This window comes from Mus pahari, chromosome X, assembly GCF_900095145.1.
Source record: "Mus pahari chromosome X, PAHARI_EIJ_v1.1, whole genome shotgun sequence".
Classification (NCBI taxonomy): domain Eukaryota; kingdom Metazoa; phylum Chordata; class Mammalia; order Rodentia; family Muridae; genus Mus; species Mus pahari.
The window spans coordinates 97,386,399-97,412,836 of NC_034613.1; the positions used below are offsets into that span (position 1 = coordinate 97,386,399).

At 34.8% G+C, this 26,438-nt stretch overlaps 1 protein-coding gene across 2 annotated transcripts in view; it reads left to right on the forward strand.

Moving 5' to 3' along the window:
• Positions 1 to 1,044: 1,044 nt before the first annotated feature.
• Positions 1,045 to 26,438, forward strand: part of Znf711 (zinc finger protein 711) — a 29,589-nt gene continuing 4,195 nt past the window's right edge. The window contains exons 1-6 of one of the 2 annotated variants that reach the window (XM_029534474.1): positions 1,045 to 1,143; positions 12,595 to 13,137; positions 20,759 to 20,914; positions 21,537 to 21,674; positions 23,765 to 23,899; positions 24,699 to 24,743. In XM_029534474.1, coding sequence (XP_029390334.1) covers positions 1,062 to 1,143; positions 12,595 to 13,137; positions 20,759 to 20,914; positions 21,537 to 21,674; positions 23,765 to 23,899; positions 24,699 to 24,743 — 1,099 coding nt within the window. In that variant the 5' untranslated portion in view covers positions 1,045 to 1,061. The remainder of the gene's footprint in view (positions 1,144 to 12,594; positions 13,138 to 20,758; positions 20,915 to 21,536; positions 21,675 to 23,764; positions 23,900 to 24,698; positions 24,744 to 26,438) is intronic. The other variant, XM_029534473.1, reaches the window with a different exon arrangement.

Here is a 26,438-nt window from a genome sequence, read left to right on the forward strand (position 1 = left end):
TGCTTTACAGCATGAGGGAAAAGCTTAGCCATACCCTAGTGCTTAAGAACTTAGTTTTTATTTTTGTGTCATTGTTCTAAAATTTTCGTTAAGGGCATACCTTTGTCTGATATGGGTCAGTATAACAAACACTTCTGAGTAACAATAAGATAAATACCTTTAAAAATACACACCTTTCCTATTGTTTGGTTAGAATCTTTTGTTGCTAGGGCAATGCACATCTGATATGCAATTATAAGTAATATATTGAATGACAACCTCTGGCTTTCTGTTGCATATTGCTTGGTTGCCCTGATATAGGAAATGAAAGGGGTTCAGCTATTTAAAAATTTCAATGAGAATAACATTATATTAGTAACATTACTGAAAAATATCAGTGTACTATTCTAAATATTTGTATGTGATTGATCTTATCTTTACCATATTTAGGAAGCAGTCATGTTTCATGAGTCCTCAAAACTGTGAGACAAGAGAATGTAGTAGAGTGAGGCCAGAAGTCCCTACTGGTTCAAAGACCTCCTGGGAAACTTGTGATAGAACATTTTGCATTATAAGTAGAACCCCAGGAACCAGAGGTGAATACAATATCTGCAGAGCTCCGCTGCAGGGCTGATCTGGTTCTGGAAGAAATGGATCAGAGCTACTGGATGAAATTCACTAATGCTAGACACCTGAGTCCTCTAGTAATGTATACATATCACAACTATTAATCTGTCATCATCTTTTTCTTTATTAAGTATATTTTAACTGGACCTCAGTCTTGCAATTTGGTTCTTTTGTTTGTTTATTAGTCATATTCCTCATACGGCTCATTACCATAACTGTGCCTCATTTTCTGTTATCTTGGCTTTACTTCCACCTGCCCCCTTTACATATGGTTCTCACATAAAGCATCTAAGCCGTTTTGAATATTTCTTTTCTTTTGTAATGAGCTTTTCATACCTGGTTGAAAGGCATATTTTCTATTGTATTTTTTCTCAAAACAACTAACTTGAAATAAATGCATTAAAACCCTTTTTCAAACCATTTGTTTTACAGATACTTGTGAATGAGCTTTGCTAATGATGGATTCAGGTGGTGGAAGTCTTGGATTGCACACTTCAGATGCTAGAATGGCTCATACCATGATTATGCAGGATTTTGGTAAAGCATTTTCTTTGTTGTACTTACTTATTGCAAAGTAAGAACATATTAAAAATAAACCAAGGAATTATAATTACAATGAATTTTTAACTTGGAAAATAAAATTGTACGGCATATTTTCTTAACGGCATATATAAACAACCTATTTAAGGTTACATACTTTGTGAAAACGTTGAAATAAAGACTTTGAATATAAAGTAGTATTTTAGTAGAAATGAAAAACTATGCATAAGTGCTTAATTGTATCATGTGATAGTATACATTAGTTTTCAGATGTAGAAAATGTTAAATCATACTAACTTGCATTGTTCACAAAACTAAAAAGTTGTGCTCTGTCAATACAAAAAATTAAGATTATGAAATGATAAAAATTAATCATATACTTGGAAATCATATTCATATATCATTTCCTCAGGGTTATTAGCAATAGAATACACTTTTAAAAAAAGAATTGTTTGTGTTTATGTATGTGTGTATATGTATCTGTCTGACTGTATGTATATATGTATGTATGTATGTATGTGTGTGTGTTTATGTGTCACACATGTGTAGCTATGCAAACAGTCCATAAGCAGAACTGAACATAACCTGAACTCAGGTCCTCTAAGAGCAAGCATTCTTTAACGACTGAGCAATTTTTCCAGCCCACTTTTTTCTTTTTTCCCCTAATAAAAAATTCCTTATTTTGTGCTCATTTTTAATAGCCTTAAGAGACTAAACATTTGATGAATATATTAAGACTATGTTAATAGGTTTTTTAAAAGAAAAAGAAAACTAAATTTTGAGAAGCTTGGTGTGAGTTTTAGAGGAGATAGAGGTATCCAAATTAAAAGAGGCAGGGATGGGATATTAAGAATTGAAGATGAGATAGGAATAAATGAAAATAGAAGTGATAAACTGGTGTAAAAAGGACACAGGACCTTTAGGTTGATGTGGAGTTGGTGAAGCTGAAATCAGTGATGGGGGACTAGAACTAGTAATACTTGGCTCAATTAAGAAAATAATGCTACTATTCTCAGCATGGTGTAATATGCCATTTGCTGCACTATTCTAAGGTTCACAATAATAAGAATTAGAGGAACCATATTCTAGTCTTGAGAGTGATGTTATTGGCTGTAATACTAATAAACTTTATAATGAAGAGGTTGAGCAAACATTTAAGGTCCTTTTCTATGATTATTTAACATTTGTCAGATTAATACAGTTGGGTACCTTTAAGATTGAATTTAGTAAGGATTGAGATGATTTTTAAGGTGTTATATGAAGGAGTTGTGGATTTATTCTCCTAAAAGATGAGTGGGTTTTGTTGTTTATTTATGATTTAGAAATTATCTGAGGTGGATTAAAAGAGTACAGGATTGTGATAATTAATCTTTGTTGGTGACATGACAGGTTTGAGAGGATTTTTAGAGGTTATCAAAGCACATGCTTGTGTATGTCTGCTAGTGTGTTTTTACAGAGGATTGAGTGGGACGACAGACCCAGCTTACACATGAGCATCACTAACCAATAGGGACCTTAGAACATACAATAAAATAGGAATAATGGAGAATGCTTGTACCATGGACATAGTTTCCTTCTGCTTCTTTTTCTCCATGAGGTTAGCTGCTTTGTTCTGCTACACGCTCCCTGCCATGACATTCAGCCTCGCACTTCAGGCACATAGCAATGGAAACAGGCTGAAATCTCTGAGACTGTGAGCTAAAATTAATCCTTTAAATTCTTCTATCATGTTTAAATCACAGAAATGAAAAAGGGTGACAGAAAGAATTATAGGATTAAGACAATTTTTGTTGTTGTTCTTAAAATTCTTGGCTGGAAAGTTGATAGGGTTTAGACTGCTAGAACCAGTTAGGTCACTACTTAGGTTTTAGAATAGACAGATACTTGAATCTTAATATTGTAAATGTTTTATTTTAAATGTCAAATTTGAGACCTCCTCAATACATTGAGGTTTCCATTTATGTAATATTTTATTTCCTTTTACTTGCTACATATTACTACACACACACACACACACACACACACACACACACACACACGTGTGTGTGTATTTCTTTTTCTTTTTAAAGGCATTTTTATTAGATATTTTCTTCATTTATATTTCAAATGCTATCCCCAAAGCACCCTATTCCCTACCCTACTCCCCAACCCACCCACTCCTGCTTCCTGGCCCTGGCATTCCCCTGTACTGGGGCATATGATCTTCACAAGACCAAGGGCCTCTCTGCCCAATGATGGCCTATTAGGCCATCCTCTGCTACATATGCAGCTAGAGACACAGCTCTGGGGGTTATTTCTTTTCATTGAGATATAATTCAGTTGCCATACTATTCACTCCTTTTAAAGTTTATTTTTCAGGAAGTTATTTTAATTTACGTGTGTGTGTGTGTGTGTGTGTGTGTGTGTGTGTGTACGCATGTACGCATGTGCCACATTTATGCTGATATATGTGAAAGCCAGAAAAGAGGATGTTGGATCCCTTGGAGCTGAAGTTACAGGTAGAAAAAGAGCCACCTAAAGTAGATTCTGTAACTGAACTCAGATTTTATGGAAGAGCAGCAGGCATTCTAAACCACAGAGCCATATCTCCAGACCCTATTTTAAAGTTTATAATTTCAGATTTTGGTACAGAGAATTATGCAGTCATATTTTACAAAAACATCTTATCATAAAAATTATAATTTTAAAAATATATATGAGATAAAGTATCATATATATTATTAGTTATTACCCATCTGTTTTTTCAACCAGTCCTTAATAACCAGTAATTCAATTTAGAGATTCACCTATTGTAAACAATTCTTATTAAGTACAATCATGTAATATATGACTTTTCATGCATAGCTTCTTTTACTTTAACACATTTTCATCATTTATACTCATATTTTGTTTACTACCCTGTTGGTAAATATTTGAGTTGTTGAAATACTTCAGTGTTTTAGATCAATTTTGTGTTTGACTTGAAACTTTTTTTTAGGCTTATTCCCTTTGAGGCATGTGTCAGTATGCCAAGGCATACTTGAAATCGTAAGATAAACATCAGAGCTTGGGGGTCATTTTCATGTATTTACATGTGATTTAGCTATATAATGTGCTATATAGCTGTGTAATACTTATAAATATATATAATATATTATGGAAAATTCATTTTGTATATTTACTGTTGTTTAAGGAAGGAATAAGAAGATGGGAAAGTTTGAGAAATACTTCTGATTTCGGTTGGCATTGTCATAGTTGTTTGAAGTTTTCTTTTAAAGTGAATTAATGGAGTAAATAAACTTATTTATGTCAGCAAAAAGTAGAGAGGTACTGCTTTGTTGTTGTTAGATGCCTATTCAGGATTGAACTACTTAGTTGTATTTTTGAAATGATAATTTTTTTAGGATCCATTTTGTGATTTCTTAAATTGAGGTATATAAATCAGTGCAAATTAAATTTTTATACTGTGGTAAGATTGTTTTTCTTAATTATAGTGAAATCAAGAATTGCTAATAGAGCAATTTGGATTTGGTTTGTGATGGTGCTTGCCTAAAATATGCTAGGTTTCCATCTGTCCTTAGTAAATAGATTTTTAAATCTTTGAAGTTATAAAATATAGAAGTTTGTATACACAGCCATGTAAATAGACTATATCATAAGGTCTCCAAATTCTGTAATGTTCTCAATTGATACTATGGGATTAATATTGCATAGAAAATTAGAATAACTTATTTAGAGGTTATTAGATCAATTTCTTTTGAAGAATGGTTGAGATTTAAAAATTTTCAGTTTTATATCTTATATAATATTTTTGCTGTTGTTTGAGTAAAGTGATTGTACTTACAGTCAGTGTCATTGAGTCATTGAGTCATAGTTGTTTGGGATTTTAGTGTCGCAAAGGTCAGTGTTGGTTTGAAACTTAAGTAGCAAAATGGCCTTAGATAGTATTCCAAGAAAATAGTGTTAAGAAAGACATTTTTTGTTATCACTATAGTGGAGTGCCAGATAACATTTGAACAAATAATTTTCATAAAATGGAAAATAATTCAAGTCAGGATTTACTATTTGTTGCTACATTTATCTCATTGGTTCATATTTGAAAGATGAATGTTTACCATTTGCAATTTTTTAACTAATAAGATAAATTCTTTATGCCATTAGGTGTTGCTTAATAAATTAAAAAAAAACATTTAAATAAGTTTTTATGTGATAGGTTTAAAAAATTCCTCACAAAATATTACTATAGTAATACTGTATTTGCTTAATTTTATAAAGTCTCTCTTTTAAAACTTATCTAGGGTAAGAAACGAAACTTTATGATCCTAGGTGAGTAGAAGAAGAAGAAGGAAAATAAAAGCCCTACAACTCCGAGTCAAAGAATGAATACAGCTAACTTCTCTAAAATATAGTTTCTGGGGGCTAGCGAGATGGTATAGCAGATGAAGTACTTGCCTAACAACAGCCTGACTTCAATTCCTGGAATTCACAAAAAGGTTAAAGGAGACAACAAACTCCAAAAAGTTCTCTGGGTTTTCCCCAATTTTATATACACAACAATAATACATACATTTTAAAGGAAAATATATTTTCTTCATATATAAAATGGAGGAAACACTCACACTTATTTTGAGGATTAGATGAGGAATATATATATATATATATATATATATATATATATATATATATATGCATAATAAATATTACCCATGTATCTGAATAAATGATATTTTAAAGGAATTACAGCTCATATACAACTGAATTTGTTTTGGAATTTAATAAAGTAAAACAGTTTAACTGATAAATAAAAATTATGGATTTTTTTTTAGTCTGAGTAATTTGACAATATTCTGCTGTACTCATTAGTTCTTGGTCTAGGTTCTTTAAGATGATTTGGCTCAGCTTTAAGAAATATACTCAGGGTAAAAAAGAATATTTATGATTCATTTTTGGTTTAGGTTTGATTGATTTTGACCTATGCTAGGCTCGGTGAACTTGGAATAGTTTCTTTTATTTTCTTAGAATCAGCTGGGCCAGGTGAATCTGAGCAGAAGACAACACTCCCATTATTCTATCCTTCTGTCAGACCTCACTATCTGATCAGAAATCAAACTAATCTCCAACCATACCCTGAAATAATTGTGATTTCTTGATTATCAAGTCATTGATTTCTGAAAATATTTTCATGAAATAATAATCTTAGCAGCTACATATAGAAAAGTCCATCATTAGGAATTTAATAGGCTTAATATTTAATTTTCTTTGCTAAAGCTATCATTTTCAGTCTGGATAAATGCAAGATCTGAAACCCTACTCTGTGTCTATCTCTTAATTTTTTTGAGTAATAAATGACAAAGAGTACTTTTTTAAAATTATCTTTAATCCTTTTTTGCAGTCCAGTAATTATACCCCTACCATTCTGCCCTCAGTTCCTCAAAGCATTCCCCCTCCCCTGCCTCCAAGAGGATGTCCCCACCCAACCCCACCCCCATGCTGCCAGGCCTCCCCACTCCCTGGGGCTTCAGGTCTTTTGAGAGTTAGGTGCCTCTTTGAGGCCAGATCTGGCAGTAATCCGCTGTATATGTGTTGAAGGTCTCATATCAGGTGGTGTATGCTGCCTGGTTGATGGCTGAGTGTCTGAGAGATCTGGGGGGGGGGGGTCCAGGTTAGTTGAGATTGCTGGTCTTCCTATGGGGTTGCCTCCCTCCTCAGCTTCTTCCAGCCTTTACCTAATCCAACCACAGGGGTCCCAGACTTCAGTCCATTGGCTGGGTGTAAGTATCTGCTTCTGTCTCAGTCAGCTGCTTGTTGGGCCTCTCTGTGGGCAGCCATGCCAGGCTCCTGTCTGCAAGGACATCATAGCATCAGTAACAGTGTCAGGCCTTAGAGCCTCCCCTTAAGATGGATCCCAATTTGGGCCTGTCACTGGACTTCCTTTCCTTTGGGCTTTTCTGAATTTTTGTCCCTGCATTTCTTTTAGACCTGAACAATTCTGGGCCAGAGTTTTTGACTGTGGGATGGCAACCCCATCTCTCACTTGCTGCCCTGTCTTTCTACTGGAGATGGACTCTGCAAGTCCCCACCACCACACACACTGTAGGACATTTCATCTAAGGTCCCTTCCTTTGAGTTCTGAGAGTCTCTCATCTCCCATGTCCCTGGTACATTCTAGAGGGTCCCCTCACCCAACTCCGAGGTTGCTTGTTTCCATTCATTCTGCTGGTCCTTGGGGCTTCACTCCTGTTGCCCCCAATTCCTGATCATGTTCCCCTTTTCCCCTTCCTCTCCATTCTACCACCCAGGTCCATCCCTCCCTCTGCCCCCCAGGTTATACATATTCTGTCTATTAATTTTGTAGGGTTATAGTTATGTCTTTTATTTTTTGAGATTATAATATAATTACATTATTTCTGTCATCCCTTTCCTCTCTCCAAACCCTGTCCTACAACCTCCCTTGCTGTCTTTCAAATTCATGACCTCTCTTTTCATTGATATATATTTCTAAATATTTTTATGCATGCATCTTCCTAAATATAACCTGATAAGTCTCTGTAATATTACTTGTTATATATATTTTCAGGACTGTTTGATATTGGATAGCAATTAGTGCGCTCTTTTCTGAGGAAGACTATTTCTCTCCCATGCTGTGACTATTCCTTAGTTTGCCTGTAGCTCCTTGTGTAGGGGTGAGGCCTTGTGCCATTTTGCCATGTCTATTGTTATGTTCTTTTGATGTAATTTAAGATTTTGGTACAAATTTAAGGATGTCAAAAGAGATTCAGAATAGCAAAGGGATGTTGGGTGTGTTTGGCATGTGCCTGTAATTCCAGAACTCCTGAGGCAAAGTCAGGCCAATCATGAATTCAAGGTCAACCTTGACTACTTAGCTGCTTTGAAGCCAGCCTGAACTGCATGAGGCCCTGTCTCAAAAGTCAGTATAATGATAATGATCCCAGGATCTCGGCTTAGCTTTTTATCCATTGCCAATAAAAGCTGGTTTTCATCTTTAACTAACTTCTTGATGAATTGGTTATAAATTGCATTGTATATCTCGATAATAGTATTTTTACATTCTTTCAGATATAACTTTATGAGAAAGTGATCATTAGGTCAAAAAGGCTGTGTACTGGGTCATTTCGTGTAGATAGTACATTTTAAGTAGACCAACAAACTCAATTCATTAGGGTGGCAGAATTTAAAATTCTTCAATAAGGGAATTTATACTGTTACAGTATTTACAAAGCAAGTGGTACTTGGTGCTTCCTATGCTTCTCAAGAGAAAAATTAACCTTTTCTCCATCTTTCACACTTACTAATATCAAACTAAGTCATAGTGCAATGTGAGTTAAGACTTTTTTCCTAAGTGGTGTTGGAAGGTTCTAAGGTTAAGTGCTATAGCAGTTCTTTTAAGTTAAAGAACTTATGGGACTTCTATAGTTATATAATCTTCTATATTTGTTGTATAGTATATTAACTTATAACAATATCCTGTTGCTTCTAATATTTTCAAAAATAATAGTCATAAAAATGGGAAAAATTAGTATTCATTCCCTCCAATTCTAGTATCATATTTAACATTAGTACAATACCAAACCCAGAATATTAAAGTTTTAGATAATTCTGTTCTTTAAAACTATATACCTCATCCATTTTCTATCATTTGAATATATATTTGTATGTGAATTTTAATTTTTATTCATACTTTACTTTTAAGAATTATTTTATTTGGGCTGGTGAGATGGCTCAGCGGTTAAGAGCACCGACTGCTCTTCCAAAGGTCCTGAGTTCAAATCCCAGCAAGCACATGATGGCTCACAACCATCCGTAACGAATCTGATGCCCTCTTACGGGGTGTCTGAAGCCAGCAACAGTGTATACACATATAATAAATAAATAAATCTTTAAAAAAAAAGAATTATTTTATTTATTTACATTCCAGCCATTGTCTCCCCTCCTGGTTCCCCCTCCCACAGTTCTTCATCCCATTCCTTGTCCTCCTTACCTGCAAAAGGGTGCTCCCCCTCCACTCCCCATCTGGCCTCCCTCATTCCTGGTATCTCAAGTCTCTCTAGGATTAGGAACATCTTTTGCCACTAAGGCCAGACCAGGCAGTCCTTTGCTACATATGTTCCAGGGGCCTCCAACTGGCCCATTTATGCTCCTGGTTGGTGGCTGAGTCTCTGGGAGCTCCCTAGGGTCTGGATTAGTGGAGACTGCTAGTCTTCCTATGAACTTGCTCACCACATTCAGCTTCTTCAATCCTTCCCCCAATTCAACCACAGGGGTCCCTGACTTCAGCCCAATGGTTGGGTATGAGTCTGCTTTTGTCTCAGTTAGCTGCTGGTAGGGCCTCTCAGAGGACAGCCTTGCTAGGCTTCTGTCCCTATGCACAAAATAGCATCAGTAATACTGTCAGGCATGGTGTCCCCCAACCCCCATGATATGGATCCAAAGTTGGACCGGTCACTGGACCACCTATATTCAGTCTTTTCTCCATTTTTGTCCCTGCAGTTCTTTTAGACCGGAATAATTCTCTGTCAAAGGTTTTGACTGTGGGTTAGTAACACTCTCTCCACTTGAAGCTCTACCTCTCTACAGGAGGTGGACTCTTCCCTAAAGTCGCCCCTATTGAGTCTCTCACCTCTCAGGTCTCTGGTACTTTCTAGAGGATCCCTCCACTTCTGGCCCCCAGGGGCTGCATATTTCCATTCATTCTCCTGTCTCTCTGAGCTTCTCTCTTCTGTCCCCACCCCCAGATCCAATCCTGTTCTTGGTTTGCCTTTCTCCCCTCCCACCCAGGTCCCTCTCTCCCTCTACCTCCATTTACTTCGTTCCTCCTTCTAAGTAGGATTTAAGAGTCCTCACATGGGCCTTCCTACTTGTTAAACTTCTTGTAGTCTGTGGGTTATATCCTAAGTAGTGTGAACTTTTTGGATAGTACCCACTTATCAGTGAGCATGTCCTTTGGGTCTGAATTACCTCACTCAGGATAACATTTTCTAGTTCCATTCATTTGCCTGTAAAATTCATGATATCCTTGTTTTTAATAGTGGGATAGTATTCCATTGTGTAAATGAATGACATTTTCTGTATCCATTCTTCCTTTGAAGGACCCTTGGGTTGTTTTCAGTTTTTGGCTATTACAAATAAGGCTGCTGTGAACACAGTGGTACACATGTCCTTGTGGTATGGTGGGACATCTTTTTGGTATATGCTCAGGAGCAGTACAGCTGGTTCTTCAGATAGAACTATTTCCAATTCTCTGAGGAACCTCCAGATTGATTTCAAGAGTGGTTGTACCAATTTGCAATCCCACCAGCAATGGAGGAGTGTTCCTCTTCCTCCACATCCTCGCCTGCATGTATTGTCACTTGAGTATTTGATCTTAGCCATTCTGATGGGTGTAAGGTGAAATCTCAAGGTTGTTTGGATTTTCATTTCCCTGATGACTAAGGAGTTTAAACACTTCCACTTTGTTAAACGCTTCTCAGCCATTGGAGAATATTCTGTTATAAATTCTCGGTTTAGCTTTGTACTCCATTTTTAAAATTGGATTATTTGGGTTTTTAGAGATTAACTTCTTGAATTCTTTGCCAATTTGTCCTATTGCCTGGTTTTTGCCTTTTCAGTTTCATGAGGTACCATTTATCAATTGTTGATCTTAGAACCTGAGCCATTGATGTTTTGTTCAGGAAGTTTTCCCCCGTGCCAATGAGTTTGAGGTTCTTTCCCACTTGTTTTTCTATTAGATTCACACTGTATCTGGTTTTATGTTGAAGTCCTTGATCTACTTGGACTTGATTGAGATTTGTGCAAGATAATAAATATGGATCTATTTTCATTCTTCTACATAAAGACCACCAATTAAACCAGCATTATTTGTTCCACTGTATGTTTTTTTGTCATCTTCGTCAAAGATCAAGTGTTCATAGATATGTGGTTTATGTTTGGGTCTTTGATTCTATTCCATTGATCGAGCTGTCTGTCTCTAAACCAATACCATGCAATTTTCATCACTAGTGCTCTGCGGTACAGCTTGAGGTCAGGGATTGTGATTCCCCCAGAAGATCTTTTATTGTTGAGAATCATTTTGGCTATCCTGGACTTTTTTGTTTTCCATTTAAAGTTTTTTGTGTCTGTGAAGAATTGTGTTGAAATTTTGATGGGGATTGCATTGAACCTGTAGATTGCTTTCGGTAAGATGCCCACTTATTTGTGTATCAATTTTAATTTTTGGTTTGTATCTTACTCTTTTATATCATTTCTCATAAGTATCACTTTCATTCTGACTATTCTTGCTTCTTATTTCTTGTCACCCCTGTTCACTCTTCCTTGCAACAAATTTCTCACATTTATGGCTTTTTTTTTCACACTGTGACCCACCAAGGTCATCCAGAGCCATCTGTGTGATGAGTTTAGAGCTATCCTTTGGAGTTTGGCAAGCTGAGAGGTTATACAGCTAAAGACAGTGATTTCCCTCTCTCCCATATTCTATACCTAGCAATAGTTTAGAGGTAGAGGATAGATTCCCAAGAGCGTTTCTCTCTCTTTTTTTTACTGATTGTTGACATGACTGGTCTTGTATAAGTCCAATACAGGTTATGAGAGTTAAGGATTACAATAGTCTAGGTAATGCTGTTTGTAACAGTTCACCTTAGCTTTGGATCTTACATATATCTAACTCTCCGCTATTTAATGTTCCCCTGGCCTTTGAAGTGATTTAAGTATAGTTTTTAGGGATAGGCCCCCATCTGTCATTTATTTTCTTCATTTTGAGTAGTAGGTCCAAGTGAGGATAAATTTCCAGAGATTGTTTTTCCGGTTGTTGGTTGGATCACCTTACTTGTATTTATTACTGATAATAATTTCTGTAGAAAGGATGTGGCAGAGGTGATTTAGCCAAACATTTATCTGCTGATGGATTGATATTTGGATAATGTTTATTTTCTACTATTATGAATAACTGCTATTATGAACTATTGTGAATATTTAAGTGTAGTTTTGTGTAAACATGTTTTACATTTTCTGGGGAGAAATGCCTTATTTTCAGTTGTTGGTTTGTATAGAAAATTAATGTTTAGTTTTGTCAGAAACTGTCAAAAACTATTTTTCTGAATGGCTGTTAACATTTTGCATTTCCCCAAACATATACAAGACATATTTTCTCTATCTTTACAAGCCTGGTTTTTATTTCAGTTATTTTAATTAGAGTGCAGTGATTTCTCATTTTGACTTTTTTTGCTTTTAATGGACAAATATCTTTTAACATCTTTAGTTAGTTGGTTTTTTTTTTGGCTTTTTTTACAATGACCTCTAGCCCAGTACCAAATCAGTTATCAACAATGCTTCTAAATGTTTAATCAAGACATCTAGTACATATTTAAACTATTTTATGCAAGTACATATTAATTAAACATAATATTTTATTAATAAAATAACTTTACCTTTTTTGAATAATTGTTTGTATTGTAGTGGCTGGAATGGCTGGTACTGCACATATCGATGGAGACCATATTGTAGTTTCAGTTCCTGAAGCTGTATTAGTTTCTGATGTTGTCACAGATGATGGGATAACTCTTGATCATGGCCTTGCAGCTGAAGTTGTCCATGGGCCTGATATTATTACAGAGACTGATGTAGTGACAGAAGGGGTGATTGTTCCTGAAGCTGTACTTGAAGCCGATGTTGCCATTGAAGAAGATTTGGAAGAAGATGATGGAGATCATATCTTAACTTCTGAGCTTATTACAGAAACCGTTAGGGTACCTGAGCAGGTTTTTGTGGCTGATCTTGTTTCTGGTCCTGATGGACATTTGGAACATGTGGTTCAAGATTGTGTTTCAGGTGTGGACTCTCCCACAATGGTATCAGAAGAAGTTCTTGTAACTAATTCAGATACAGAAACTGTGATTCAAGCAGCTGGTGGTGTTCCTGGTTCTACTGTTACCATAAAAACAGAAGATGATGATGATGATGATGTCAAGAGCACTTCTGAAGACTACTTAATGATATCTTGTAAGTGAAACATAAAATCAATTGCTTGAGAGATTAATTTCTATAATATGTAAAGGCATTCTGGCATCAAAGGTAGATTCAATAGAAGTAATAGAAAAAAATCTTTCTGAAAATAATTTCAAAGCTGTGGTATTGAGATGCTTTTTGGGTTTATCTATACTTTTAATACACTCTGAAATTGCACACCAGAATAAAGTGGAAGTCAATTAAAGTCTTAGAATAGAAGTATATATTTGAAAGGCTCAACAGAAACATTAACTAATACAAAGTTTTAATGATAAATTATGTATATTTCAGAATAAGTAGTAAATTATGTTATCAGTGCTTTTCAAAAATATCAGGTACTGGTCTTGTCAATAAGCATTTACGTAAGAACTTAAGCTTAATGTGGTTAGGTATTGGTTATATGAATTTTTAAAGTATTTCCATTAAAGCATAAACTTGGTTTGCGTCCTACAATTCTTTCCAGATTTATGCTCTATTTGTATTGAATGATTAAGTGTAGTATATGCAAAACTGTTTGATGTGTTTACATCAGACTGCTTTGCGGTCTTTACAGCATTCCATTTGAAAGAATAAAGTAGAAATATTTTACTATCATTTTGGGTGATAGGTTTGGTAGACAAACTATCAAAGATAATAAAAGTCTCATGATTTTGATGTTTATAAAAGGAGGGAGTCCTTCTGCTAGAGCACTTGCCTTGAATGCAACCCCCCCCACACACACACATGAATGCATATGCACACATGCACATAGACAAACCTGTGCAAAATGAGTGGAAATGTTCTTCATAAATTTTGAAGGAATCATTCTACAAATAGAAAAGATTAGATGAAGGCTTTTAACATTTCCAAAAGATGTGCTTTTTCCTTTTAAAAATAAAAATAAAATGATGGGAAGGGAATAACCATGTAGAAAGTCTGTATATGTGTGCCTGTGTACTTGTAAAATGATTTTATGATATATTTGAGTTAGTGATTTTAAAGCTAAATGAGTACAAACTAGATTTATTTAAGTATTAAATATAATTCTTAACTCTACTGCTTTTACCTTTCTTCTTATATGCACTTTTTTTTACTTTATTTTTTCATACTGCAGTCATTACCTCCCACAGTTTCTCATCCCATTCCTCCTTGCTCCTGTCTCCAAGAGGATGCCCCCCCCCCAAGGCTTCCCCACTCCGGGGCCTCAACTCTCTCCAGGGGTAGGCACTTCACTCAGTGAAGCCAGACTAGGTAGTTCTTGGCTGTATATCTGTCAAGATGGTGGGGAGAGGGGCTAAAGTATACTGCCTGGTTGGTGGCTGATTGAGAAATTTCAGGGGTCCCAGTTAGTTGAGACTGCTGGTCTTCCAGTAGGGTAGCCCTCCTCCTCAGCTTCTTCCAGACTTTCCCCAATTCAACCACAGGGGTCGCAGACTTCAGTCCATTGGCTGGGTGTAAATATCTGCTCTTGTCCCAGTCAGGTGCTTGTTGGGCCTCTCTGTGGGCAGCCATGCTAGGCTTCTGTCATCAGTAATAGTGTTAGGCCTTAGAGCCTCTCCTTGAAATGGATCCCGATTTGGGCCTGTCACTGGACTTCCTTTCCTTTGTGCTTTTCTGAATTTTTGTCCCTGAAGTTCTTATAGACAGGAAAAATTCTGGGTGAGAGATTTTTACTGTGGGATGGCAACCCCATCCCTCACTTGATGCCATGTCTTTCTGCTGGAGGTAGGCCTACAAGTTCCCTCTCCCCACTGTAAAGCATTTCATCTAAGGTCCCTTCCTTTGAGAACTGAGAGTCTCTCATCTCCCAGGTCTCTGTACATTCTAGAGTCCCCCCCTCTTATCTCCTGAGGTTGCCTGCTTTCATCATTTCTGTTGGCCCTTAGGAATTCATTCCTATTTACTCCCTGCCCTCAATACCTGATCATATTCCCCTTTTTGCCATTTTATCCCTCTTCCCAACCAGGTCCCTTCCTCCCTTTGCCCCCCCCCCATGATTGCTTTCTTCTCCATCTGAATTGGGATTGAAGCATCCTCACTTGGCCCATTTGGATTGTTAACCTTTCTGAGTTCTGTTGATTGTATCCTGGGCATTCTGTACTTTTTTTTTTTTATTTATTTGTTTTTTTGGCTAATATCCACTTATTAGTGAGTACATGCCATGCATGTCCTTTTGGGTCTCAGTTACCTCATTCAGGATGATTTTTTTTGAGACAGGGTTTCTCTGTGTAGCCCTGGCTGTCCTGGAACTCACTTTGTAGACCAGGCTAGCCTCAAACTCAGAAATCTGCCTGCCTCTGCCTCCCAAGTGCTGGGATTAAAGGCATGTGGCACCACTGCCTGGCCATATCCTTGTTCTTAATAGCTGAATAGTATTCCATGGTGTAAATGAACCACATTTTCTGTATTCATTCCTTTTTTGTGGGACATCTGGGTTGTTCCCAGGTTCTGGCTATCACAGATGAGGCTGCTATGAACGTAGTAGAGCATGTGTCCCTGTGGCATGGTGGAGCATCTTCTGGGTATATGTATGCCCAGGAGTGATGTAGCTGGGGCTTCACATAAATCTATTTCCATTTTTCTGAGAAATCTCCAGATTAATTTCCAGAGTGGTTATACCAGTTTGCAATTCTACCAGCAATGGAGGAGTGTTCCTCTTTCTCCACATTCTCCCCAGCATGTGCTGTCACCTGAGGTTTTGATCTTAGCCATTCTGACTGGTGTGAGGTGGAATCTCAGGGTCATTTTGATTTGCATATCCCTGATGACTAAGGACTTTGAACATTTCAGCCATTTGAGATTTCTCTGTTGTGAATTTTCTGTTTAGCTCTATACCCCATTTTTTCATTGGGTTGTATGGTTTCTTTGGAGGTTAGCTTCTTGCGTTCTTTATATATTTTGAATATTAGATTTCTATCAAATGTTGGGTTAATGAATATTTTTTCCCAATCTGTACATTGTGGATTTGTCCTATTGACTCTATCCTTTGCCTTACAGAATCTTTCCAGTTTCATGAGGTCCTTTTTTATTAATTCTTGATCTAATAGAGCCTGAGCCATTGGTGTTCCGTTCAGGAAATCCCTGCCTCCCATCATGCCAATGAGTTCAAGGCTCTTTCCCATGTTCTCCTCTATTAGTTTCAGTGTATCTGGTTTTATGTTGAGGTCCTTGATCCACTTAGATGAGCTTTGTACAAGGTGACAAAGCTCTATTTTCATTCTTCTACATACAGACCAGCAACATTTATTGAAGATGCTTTCTTTTTTCCATTGTATATTTTAGGCTTCTTTGTCAAAGATCAAGTGACTATAAGTGTGTGGTTTTATTTCTGGGCCTTCAATTCTATTCTATTGATGTCTTTTGAGGCAGATTTTCATATAGTGCAAGCTGGCCTTAAAGTTGTCAGGTACCCAAGATTACCCTTGAACATCTGGTCCTATGAAATCTTGCTTCTGTGACTAGAGAATTAAGATTGTAGGTATATGCCATCAAGCCCAGCCTGGAGATACTTTATCAGTAAATATTTACATTTTCCTTAAGAGAATGGGGTATACTTCTAAAAGTGATAGAGGGTGTAATTATGATCAAGGTACATTATATACATATATGAACATGTTGTGAAATATATTACTTTGTACAATTAGTACATACTAATAAAATTATGTTTGTATACAAATAAACAAAAATATATTTTTTCTTATATTATTTATGAACATTTTGATTTTCATACCTATACCCGCAAGTGAAGGGTTTCTAGTTATGTGCTTCTAAATCTACTTGAGAATTCTTTTCAGAAAAAAAATTGCAGATAAATCATTGAAAACATTTAAGGTCTGACTACTCAGAATTTCCCCACATTTTGACAGATTTTTAAAAAATTAATTATTTATTTACATATTTTATTCCCCACCCCACCCACCCACCTGTCTAGCCTCTGACTGTTTCACATCCCATACCTTGTCCCCACTCCCTATCTCCATGTAAATGTCCCTAATCCCCACCCCACCTGACCTCTAAACTCCCTGGGGCCTCTAGTCCCTTGAGGGTTAGGTGCATCATCTCTGAATGAACACAGACCCAGAAGTCCTCTACTGTATGTGTGTTGGGGATCCTCATATCAGCTGGTGAATGCTGTCTGTTTGGTGGTCCAGTGTTTGAGATATCTCAGGGGTCCAGATTAATTGAGACTGCTGGTCCCCCTACAGGGTCACCCTCATCCTCAGCTTCTTCTAGCCTTTTTCGAATTCAACAACAGGGACCAGCTGCTTCTTTCCTTAGGTTGGGTGCAGATATCTCCACCTGACTCTTTCAACTCCTTGTTGGGTCTTCTTAGCCATTTTTAATAATTATACTTACATTTGAACTATTTACTCTTTTTTTTTTTTTTTTGGTTTTTCTCTGTGTAGTCCTGGCTGTCCTGGAACTCAGAAATCTGCCTGCCTCTGTCTCCCAAGTGCTGGGATTAAATGCGTGCACCACCACTGCTCAGCTTCTAGTTATTCTTAATATTTTTTCTCTTCTTTTAAATCTTCATTTGATTACCTTTTGGTATCCAGTGGCCATCGAGTCTTTCAAGAATTATCGAATAACTTGACATGAAAAAAATCCATTTTAACCAGGATGTCCTTTACTTTTTGGCCTCAAAGTAGACTTTCCAATATATTTAAGGGCTGAAGTTGAAGGGTTTTATCGGATTCTAGCTTCCTGTTAGTGTACTTTTAGATCTTGTTAGGATAGGCTTTAGAGTTAAAGAATTACTTTTCTCTGTATCTAAATTCAATCCATATTCAAGCTAAAGCTTACCTTCTTTATCCCACCACCTGTCTAACATTGTCCACTTATGTTGAGTAGCATTGAATTGAATATACAGTAACTGTGTTTGTCTAATGTGCTGGTTGAACTCTTTTAAAAATCTATTTAAGACATTCATGGGTGGTTGTTTCCTTTGTGAAAAGCTTCACTGGAATGAGGAATCTCCTTCATAATGATCCACTATAATGTAACTAAGACTTTTTATTTATGAAAGTGAATTCATATAGGAAAATACCATTCAGATCTTTCAAATTTTAGTAACAAAAGAAAATGTTGACATCTTTGCATCATTAAAAATATAACTCATTTACCAAGATAGAACTTATATACGACAAAATTCACTCATCTAAAGATTTAAATTGTTTGTTCAAATATCAACAATTGAATTATCACCACTTCAAACAATTTAAAAGGTTTTAATTATGCCAAAATTGAACCTGATAATCTCTTAAAGTTAATCCCTACTGTATTCATTCTCATGCAACAATAAATATGGTATATAAATTTTGCCTATTTCATTTATATACTTCATGTGAATGGAATCATTTAATATATGACCATTCCTTTCTGTCTTTGTGTTTCTCAAAGATCATCCATATCATAGTATTGATCATGTGTGGCATTGATGTTATTACCACATGATATTCTATTATACATGTATACTAATTTTGTTCACCCATTCATCAGTTGATGTATACTTTTCTAGTTTCTACTTCTTAAATAGTATGACTAAGGATAATAGGAAAAGTGTATAGAAGTTTTTCTGGGTGTAAATATTTTGACTTCTTTTGGCTCTGTACCTGAGCATGGTATACCATTGAAATTTAAGTATGATTTTTGTTTTTCTCATTTTCTGCATTATAACAGAGATTTTTTGTTAATTGTCTAATCACAGTAATATATTAGTACACTGCATAGTTATATAATACCCACAGCATAATTTTACTGATGTACCATAAACAGGGACAAACTCAAAAGCCTATGTGGCTTTAAAAAGGAGGTCATTAATTTAGGAGGGTGTTGGTTTTACATGGGAGGCATAAGAGGCATGAACTAAATGATGTAATTACATTTTAATCAAAATTTCAAAATTAGTATTATACTGTATATTTTACTCAAATTGTGCCAGTGATCTACAAAAAACATTAAAAACATCCAGCCTTTTCAGTGCTGCCAAACAGTGTACCTTACTTACATTCTTTAATGCTGATAGAATTTTTTATGGGTGTTATATTGCTCACTTAAAGAATCAATACAGTGGGGTATGCCTTAAGATAAGCAAAAAATTAAGTTTGAATATTAAGCATTTACTTTTTATCACATGGTGGCACATGCCTTTAATCCCAGCACTTGGGAGGCAGAGGCAGACAGATTTCTTGAGTTCCAGGCCAGCCTGGTCTACAGAGTTCCAGGACCGCCAGGGCTATACAGAGAAACCCTGTCTTGGAAAAAAAAAAAACTGACGTTGAAAAGTCTAGTGCTAATCCTGTAGTTAAGGTTCTTTCCTATAATCTCAGTTAGGAAGTTTGCAAGCTCTAGGCCTGCTTGAGCTACTTAGCTCTATGTCCTCAAACTAGGAAGAAAAATATTTGAGAATATATTAAGTCATTTGGTTTCCTAATAAAACTTTGTTAATGTAATAATTTCTGTAACTAATAATATTAAATAAATATTGGTAAAGCTAAACTCTTCAAAGTACACACTAGTTTTAAAAAATATCTATTATTTATTAGATGAAAATACAGAACAAATTCAGTTGCTCCATACATTTAAAAATTGTTCATTCTGAGATAATTAAAATAAACGGAAAACAGTGGGTACATTAAACTTAAAGTATGAAACTTTTTTTAAAAGTAGAAGTAAAATCAGAAAATAAATGCTAACAGAAAAAGCAGTGAGGGCAAATTAATTATAATTTCAATATTTAAAGCTAAAATTGTAGTACATAGTTTAGAATTACCCCAAAAATCTGTTTTATTACATGAACTTTAGATTTCAATTATAATTTCAAATTAGTGTGATCTAGATAGAAATATGTCCACTTAACCTATTTACATCTATTGATGGATTATTTATTAAGTGAGAGTATTTTATTGTCAACTTATGATGATTCCAAACTCCAAATTTGTATTTTTGGACCTTTTAAAAGTTTTTTTATAAATATTGTTTTAAAATCAATGAATGAACAACTTATTTTTCCTTAATATTTTTACTTGTTTTTTTTAGTATTTCTATGATCTTTTTATTTTATTTGATATACATATATATATATATGAAAAAACATTAAACAATATCACATATTTTATCATCTTAAATGCATGTGAAGCAAATACCTAACTAGATAGCTTAATGATTCAGTGAATATAAAAACATCATATACAAAAAAGCAAAAAAGCAATGACACATTATTTGAAGTCACTCCTTATATTTATATTAAAATTGTATTCTCTGCAGTTTTAAGAATCATATTAATATCACAGAGGCAGTATATATAAACTGCGAAAATCACAAGTCACATTCAAGAAAAAATGGCCTACATAAATATGCTTGCTATATTAAATTTCAGTGCTTCTTATACAGAAACATGGTTTGGGTAATGTTAATTTTATAAAAAGTATTTTAATATAATTTTGATTCTGTTTAACTTGAGTATTATTTTGATCTTGAGTATTATTTTTCCATGAAACATACCATTTTTAGTGACTGCAAATAGGTCACTGAGGGAATGTAGTGGGTAGGTGTTTAAGACATTTTGTCATTAGGCTTAACACTCATTAAATGTCAGTAGTCCTTTTACTGAAGTAGTTTCCTTTATATTTTGCAGTGGATGATGTGGGAGAGAAGTTAGAGCATATGGGGAACACACCATTAAAAATCGGTAGTGATGGTTCACAAGAAGATGTTAAAGAAGATGGATTTGGTTCAGAAGTGATAAAAGTATATATCTTTAAAGCAGAGGCTGAAGATGATGTTGAAATAGGTACAAAACTATTTTAATTCCATGATAGAATTCTTATCTTTCATGGGGATTATTCTAAAATTCTCAAAAGACAAAAAATATTCATAGGCTTCTTAGTGTATTTTTAAAACTGTATATGAATATCTACATATAAAGTGGAAATGGGGAAAATGTCGCTCAGAATTTTTTCAGATATGAAACTATTATGGCAGAAAATTTTAAAACAAATGAAAATAATTTGAATTAGAATAAAAATTATGATGGGTGTGTAAGAGCATTGATGACAGAGGAAGGTATTTTGTATTTTTAAACCTACTTCTAGCACTTAACTGAGAAAAATCTTCAATAACTTTTATGTTCTTCTAAGACCTTGTGTCGTCATCTGTATGATGGCCATAATGATAATGATACAATAAGGTTTTATGAGAAAAGAATGGGTAAATATATATCAAATTTTTATAGTGCTTGTCATATATAGTATAGCTGTTAACTGAAACGAGTGATGTCTAAGGTATAATTTACATGCATATTTTAATTGCACTTTGAAGTTTTTAAAAATATTTATATACCCTGTATATCCTCATTAATTCAGGGATTTATTCCATGATATATTTTGAGTTTATACGTGTTTTTAAATTTTAAGGTGGGACAGAAATTGTCACAGAGAGTGAATACACCAGTGGACATTCTGTAGCTGGAGTGCTTGACCAGAGCCGAATGCAGCGAGAGAAAATGGTTTACATGGCCGTGAAAGATTCTTCCCAAGAAGAGGATGATATCAGTAAGATAAAAGGGCACTGCAATGACTTACAAGAAGCAATAACACAACTTTAAAAGCAATTGATAACTACCATAGATGCACTGAATATCAGCTGAGTTAAAAGCAATAAGCCTGTTCTTGCAAATATTTAAGTATGGGTCCTTTTAGACATTCCTGAACCAATATATTACTCAGAGAAGAATACGTGAACATTACATCTCAAATAATATGTTACAAAGAGATGAAAAGTTTATAGTTTTGATGTAATGAAGTTCAAAATACATAGAAATTGAATCATATATTGAATATATATATTATAGACATGCGTAGTATACATAAATTCACACAGGCATACAGACACATAGGCATAAATTTAAAAATATTTATATCTGTTAAGTTTCATTTCATTTTAATAATTAATCTCTGAGGTAGAAAGTATTATTCCTTTTTTATAAGGCAAGTAAATCCTCAGGGAAAATAAGTTGCCCAAGACAACTCTAGAACTTGAGCACTTGTCTAACACTACTGCCAGTGTTTTGTCTACATGGCAGTAAGCACTTTTGGCCTCTTTGGATTTAGCAGTGAAAGGGCTAACTGTTTGATCTCCTGTCACTGAGAAGTTGGGTGGGTAAGTATTTATACAAGCTAGGATGTTAATTTATTATGCTGTTCATGGGTAATTGTTACTAGGGTTTCCTGGGACTCAGGATCACCGGGTAAAATATTCTATTCATATGCTTTCTTTTGACATTCTTCATACTTTTTGTTTATTTTTTCAAGACCTTTTATTTTTTTCTACATTGTCTTCATCTCATTTTTCAGTCTTGTCTGAGGTTGTATTTGTTTCCATGCCATGCTGACAACATGCTATTTTATCACACAAGGGCAAGAGCCTCCTTTTCATAGAATTATCTTGATAGTGCTATGTTCTATTTATGCTGCACTATAATAACTACTCCTCATGTCTTTCTCTAGCAACCACAAAGAGCTGAATTCTACCTCCATATCATAGCTGAAACTATCAAAACACTTAGTGCTAGGGAACAAAAATGTTTATTTAAATAATGCTTATTTCATCTTAAATCTTAAAAATTTTAACTCACTAATTAAATGAGACATGATGGGCTATGGGAAACTGAGATACAGGTTTATCTAATGCCATAATTTGATAGGAACATGGAAAACTTAGACCAGCATCTGTGGTTATTAAAGAGGAGAAACAAGAAGTTGCCTTTCCTCAATTGTTTTTATACATTTCTTTTATAGTAAATAGAAGATACACATTTTTGAATTGTAGGAAAAGCATAAATTAAACTTGACGTTATATTTATGACCTTAAATAGAAATAAATTTTCCCTTTATGATTAAAAATTGTAAACCTCAATACTATTATCTTTAAATATGTTCTTTTTCTCTCAGCAGTATACTTAAAAGTCTAGCTTCTTGAAGAGTGTCTAATTCTTGAACAACAGTATTTTATATTTATATTTATATTTGTATATACATATATATAATCACATATGATTATAATTATTTTTAAAAGTTTGTTCAATGATTAGTATATTGATTATTAATCATTACACTAACGGTACTATCAAAATAGTATGGGAAAGCATTTCTTACTCTATATTATATTGAACATACTTTCTGAGTTCCAAAAAACTATCAGGAAAATTTATGGAATAACACCCTTTTGATAAGTTTCAGTGCCATATGTGTTATAACACCCTCTTCAAGCATACATGTTTTATAAATTTAAAAATCATTTTCAGAGCCAGGCATGATGGTGCATGGCTGTAATTCTAGGACACGGAAGGCTGAAGCAATAGGATTGCAAGTTTTAGATCAGCTTTGGCTGCAAAGCAAGACCTTGTCTTAAAAGCCATTTTTATGGCACTCACTTCTAATATAGGACACTAATAATTTGGAGAAAAATTGTCTTCTAGAAACACTACTTTCCAAAAATACTGAATATAAGTTTAATTTAAATTTATACTTTTGAAATCAACTAAGATGAAATCTTTAAAACCTAAAGATTTAAATTGTTTGGAATTTTTGTCCACTTATTAAATACTTGAGATTGTAAGTAAGCAATTATTTCCAAAATTTAGGTAATGCTGATATATCAAATGAACTGTGCATGGAAGTCATTATAGGGGAAGAGGAAGGAACTCCCCTTGAGATTCAGCTTGAGGACTCTGATGTTAATAAAACAATTTCCCCTGTTGTCTCTCCTGCATCATATGGTAGGACACTAGTATTTTTACCTAAGTAAATAAAGTATGTATTGACTATGCCTTTGAGCAATTAAATATTCTGTGTTAGAGTGCCACGGTGTGTTAGCTAAATGAATAAAATATTCTGCAGTGAATTGATTCATCACAAGTTACTTTTCATGGCTTTTTATCACATATCTTATACTACTAAACCCTGGTTAATGCATTTTTGTTAGAATATATTATAAATCCTGCCTGTATGAGTGAGCAACATAAAATATTTTATTTTCCTAAAGTAGGAGTGACCTTTAAAAAGTTAATCCTTTCTCTTTTGTAAAAATGTATATCAGTTGTTGACACACAAATAATAAAATTGAGGTTCTGGAAGAAAATCAAATTCTTTAGAATGTATTCACTAAGTTTTTTTTAACCACATTATGTCTTTTGTTAATTTCATTATTTTTATGTAGCTTACACTTTCCAAGCTTCCAATGTACAATGCATTAATTTATTTAAGGTTCTCTCAAAGTTTCTTTCATCAGCAGTTATGCATGTATTTTAACATCTTCATTGCTGAGGATACTTTGCAGAAATAGCTACTCAGTTTTCACTTAAGATGTAAAACTGTTCTAGATATTACCAATTCTAAGGAGGCAGATAATTGTCCCTATTTTCAGTGGAGGGGATTATTTAATTATTGGACATTTTCAATAACAAGTGTATTTTAATGAGAAATTGGTAGCAAAAGTAGAACTTTATAGATTAAAATATAATCTGGTAGTAATTGTATAGGCAGTATATCAGTTCATAACTAGTCCTTTTTTTATAGATGAAAGACGAGTTTCCCGAAGGTATGAAGATTGTCAAGCAACAGGTGAGAGAGCACTGCAAAAGAGACATAAATTAAATGTACTATCTGATAAGTAAAAACTAGATTGTGACTCTAGACAAATTTGTTGGACTTCATCTCTTATAGAACTTATATAGGAGTTTGCCTCTTTTTAACAACCAACATGTAAATATAATGTGTATTAATTTGTGAATGAAGTCCACTCTGGATTTCTCTAATGATACAGGTACTAGACAATTTACCACATGGGCAATGAAAGGTTGCTATAGAAAAAAATTGTACAAATTACTTAAAGAGAAGAAGAGCAAGTGTTCATATCAACCATTTATTAATATCATTCTTGGATTTAAAACTGTTTTTCTAATTTCTATGACAAACATCTAATATGTATATATCATAAATCCATGTCCCAGCATAATAACATTTTTAGTTTAATACACTTTAATGTTATTCCATGATAGATAGGTTTCTTTTCCTTAAAGGAGAGGTTATTTTCATGACAAAGTATATAATTATTGTTTCTTCCCATGAGTAGTTTGACTCTAAAATGTCGATTTAATACAAATAAAAAACAATACATCACAGCATTTATCTTAGTCTGATGGTCTTGTAGATTTAAAATATTAATGTGTGTCTTAGTTCCTCTTCTGTTGCTGTGAAGAGCTCTATCAAGGCAATTCTTATTAAACAAAGCATTTAATTAGGGGCTTGTTTACAGTTTCAGAGGGTTAGTCCATTATCATGGCAGGAAACATGACAGCAGGCAAATAGGCAATCAGGCTTGGGGATGACAACTTACATCCTGATCTACAGGCAGGCAGGTCAGCAGAGAGAGAGAAACTGCCCTTAGGATGGGGTTTTGAAATCTGTTTTTATTATTATTTTCTTTATTTACATTTCAAATGCTATCCCTAAAGAATCCCGAAAGATCCCTATATCCCACCCCCGCCCCTGCTCCCCTACCCACCCACTCCCACTACTTGGCCCTGGCCTTCCCCTGTGCTGGGTCATATAAAGTTTACAAGACCAAGGGGCCTCCCTTCCCAATGATGGCCGATTAGGAAGCTCTGGGGTACTGGTTAGTTCATATTGTTGTTCCACCTACAGGGTTGCAGCCTCCTTGGGTACTTTCTCTAGCTCCTCCATTGAGGGCCCTGTGTTCCATCCAATAGCTGACTGTGAGCATCCACTTCTGTGTTTGCCAGGCACTGGCATAGCCTCACAAGAGACTGCTGTATCAGAGTCCCTTCAGCAGAATCTTGCTGGCATGTGCATTAGTATCTGGGTTTGGTGGCAGATGATGGGATGGATTCCCAGATGGGGTAGTCTCTGGATAGTCCATCCTTTCATCTTAGCTCTAAATTTTGTCTCTGTATCTATATCCTTTCATGGGTATTTTGTTCCTTATTCTAAGGAGGAATGAAGCCCACTCTTACATTCTCCTAAGGTCACACTGCCTCCAACAGGCTCCTAATCCTTCCCAAACAGTTCCACTAACTGAGAAACAAACATTCAAACATACTAGCCTGAGGGCCATGCTCATTTAAACCTCAATGTAATTATATGATAGGATAGACTTTCAAGAACTTGTCTTATTAAAGACTTTATTTTATATGCATTGATCACATTGAAACAGCAGCAAATTGCTTGTCATGTCTGTTTTAATCCTAGAAGTTAGTCTAAAGTATAAATTTCATATCATATATTATTCTAAAATAT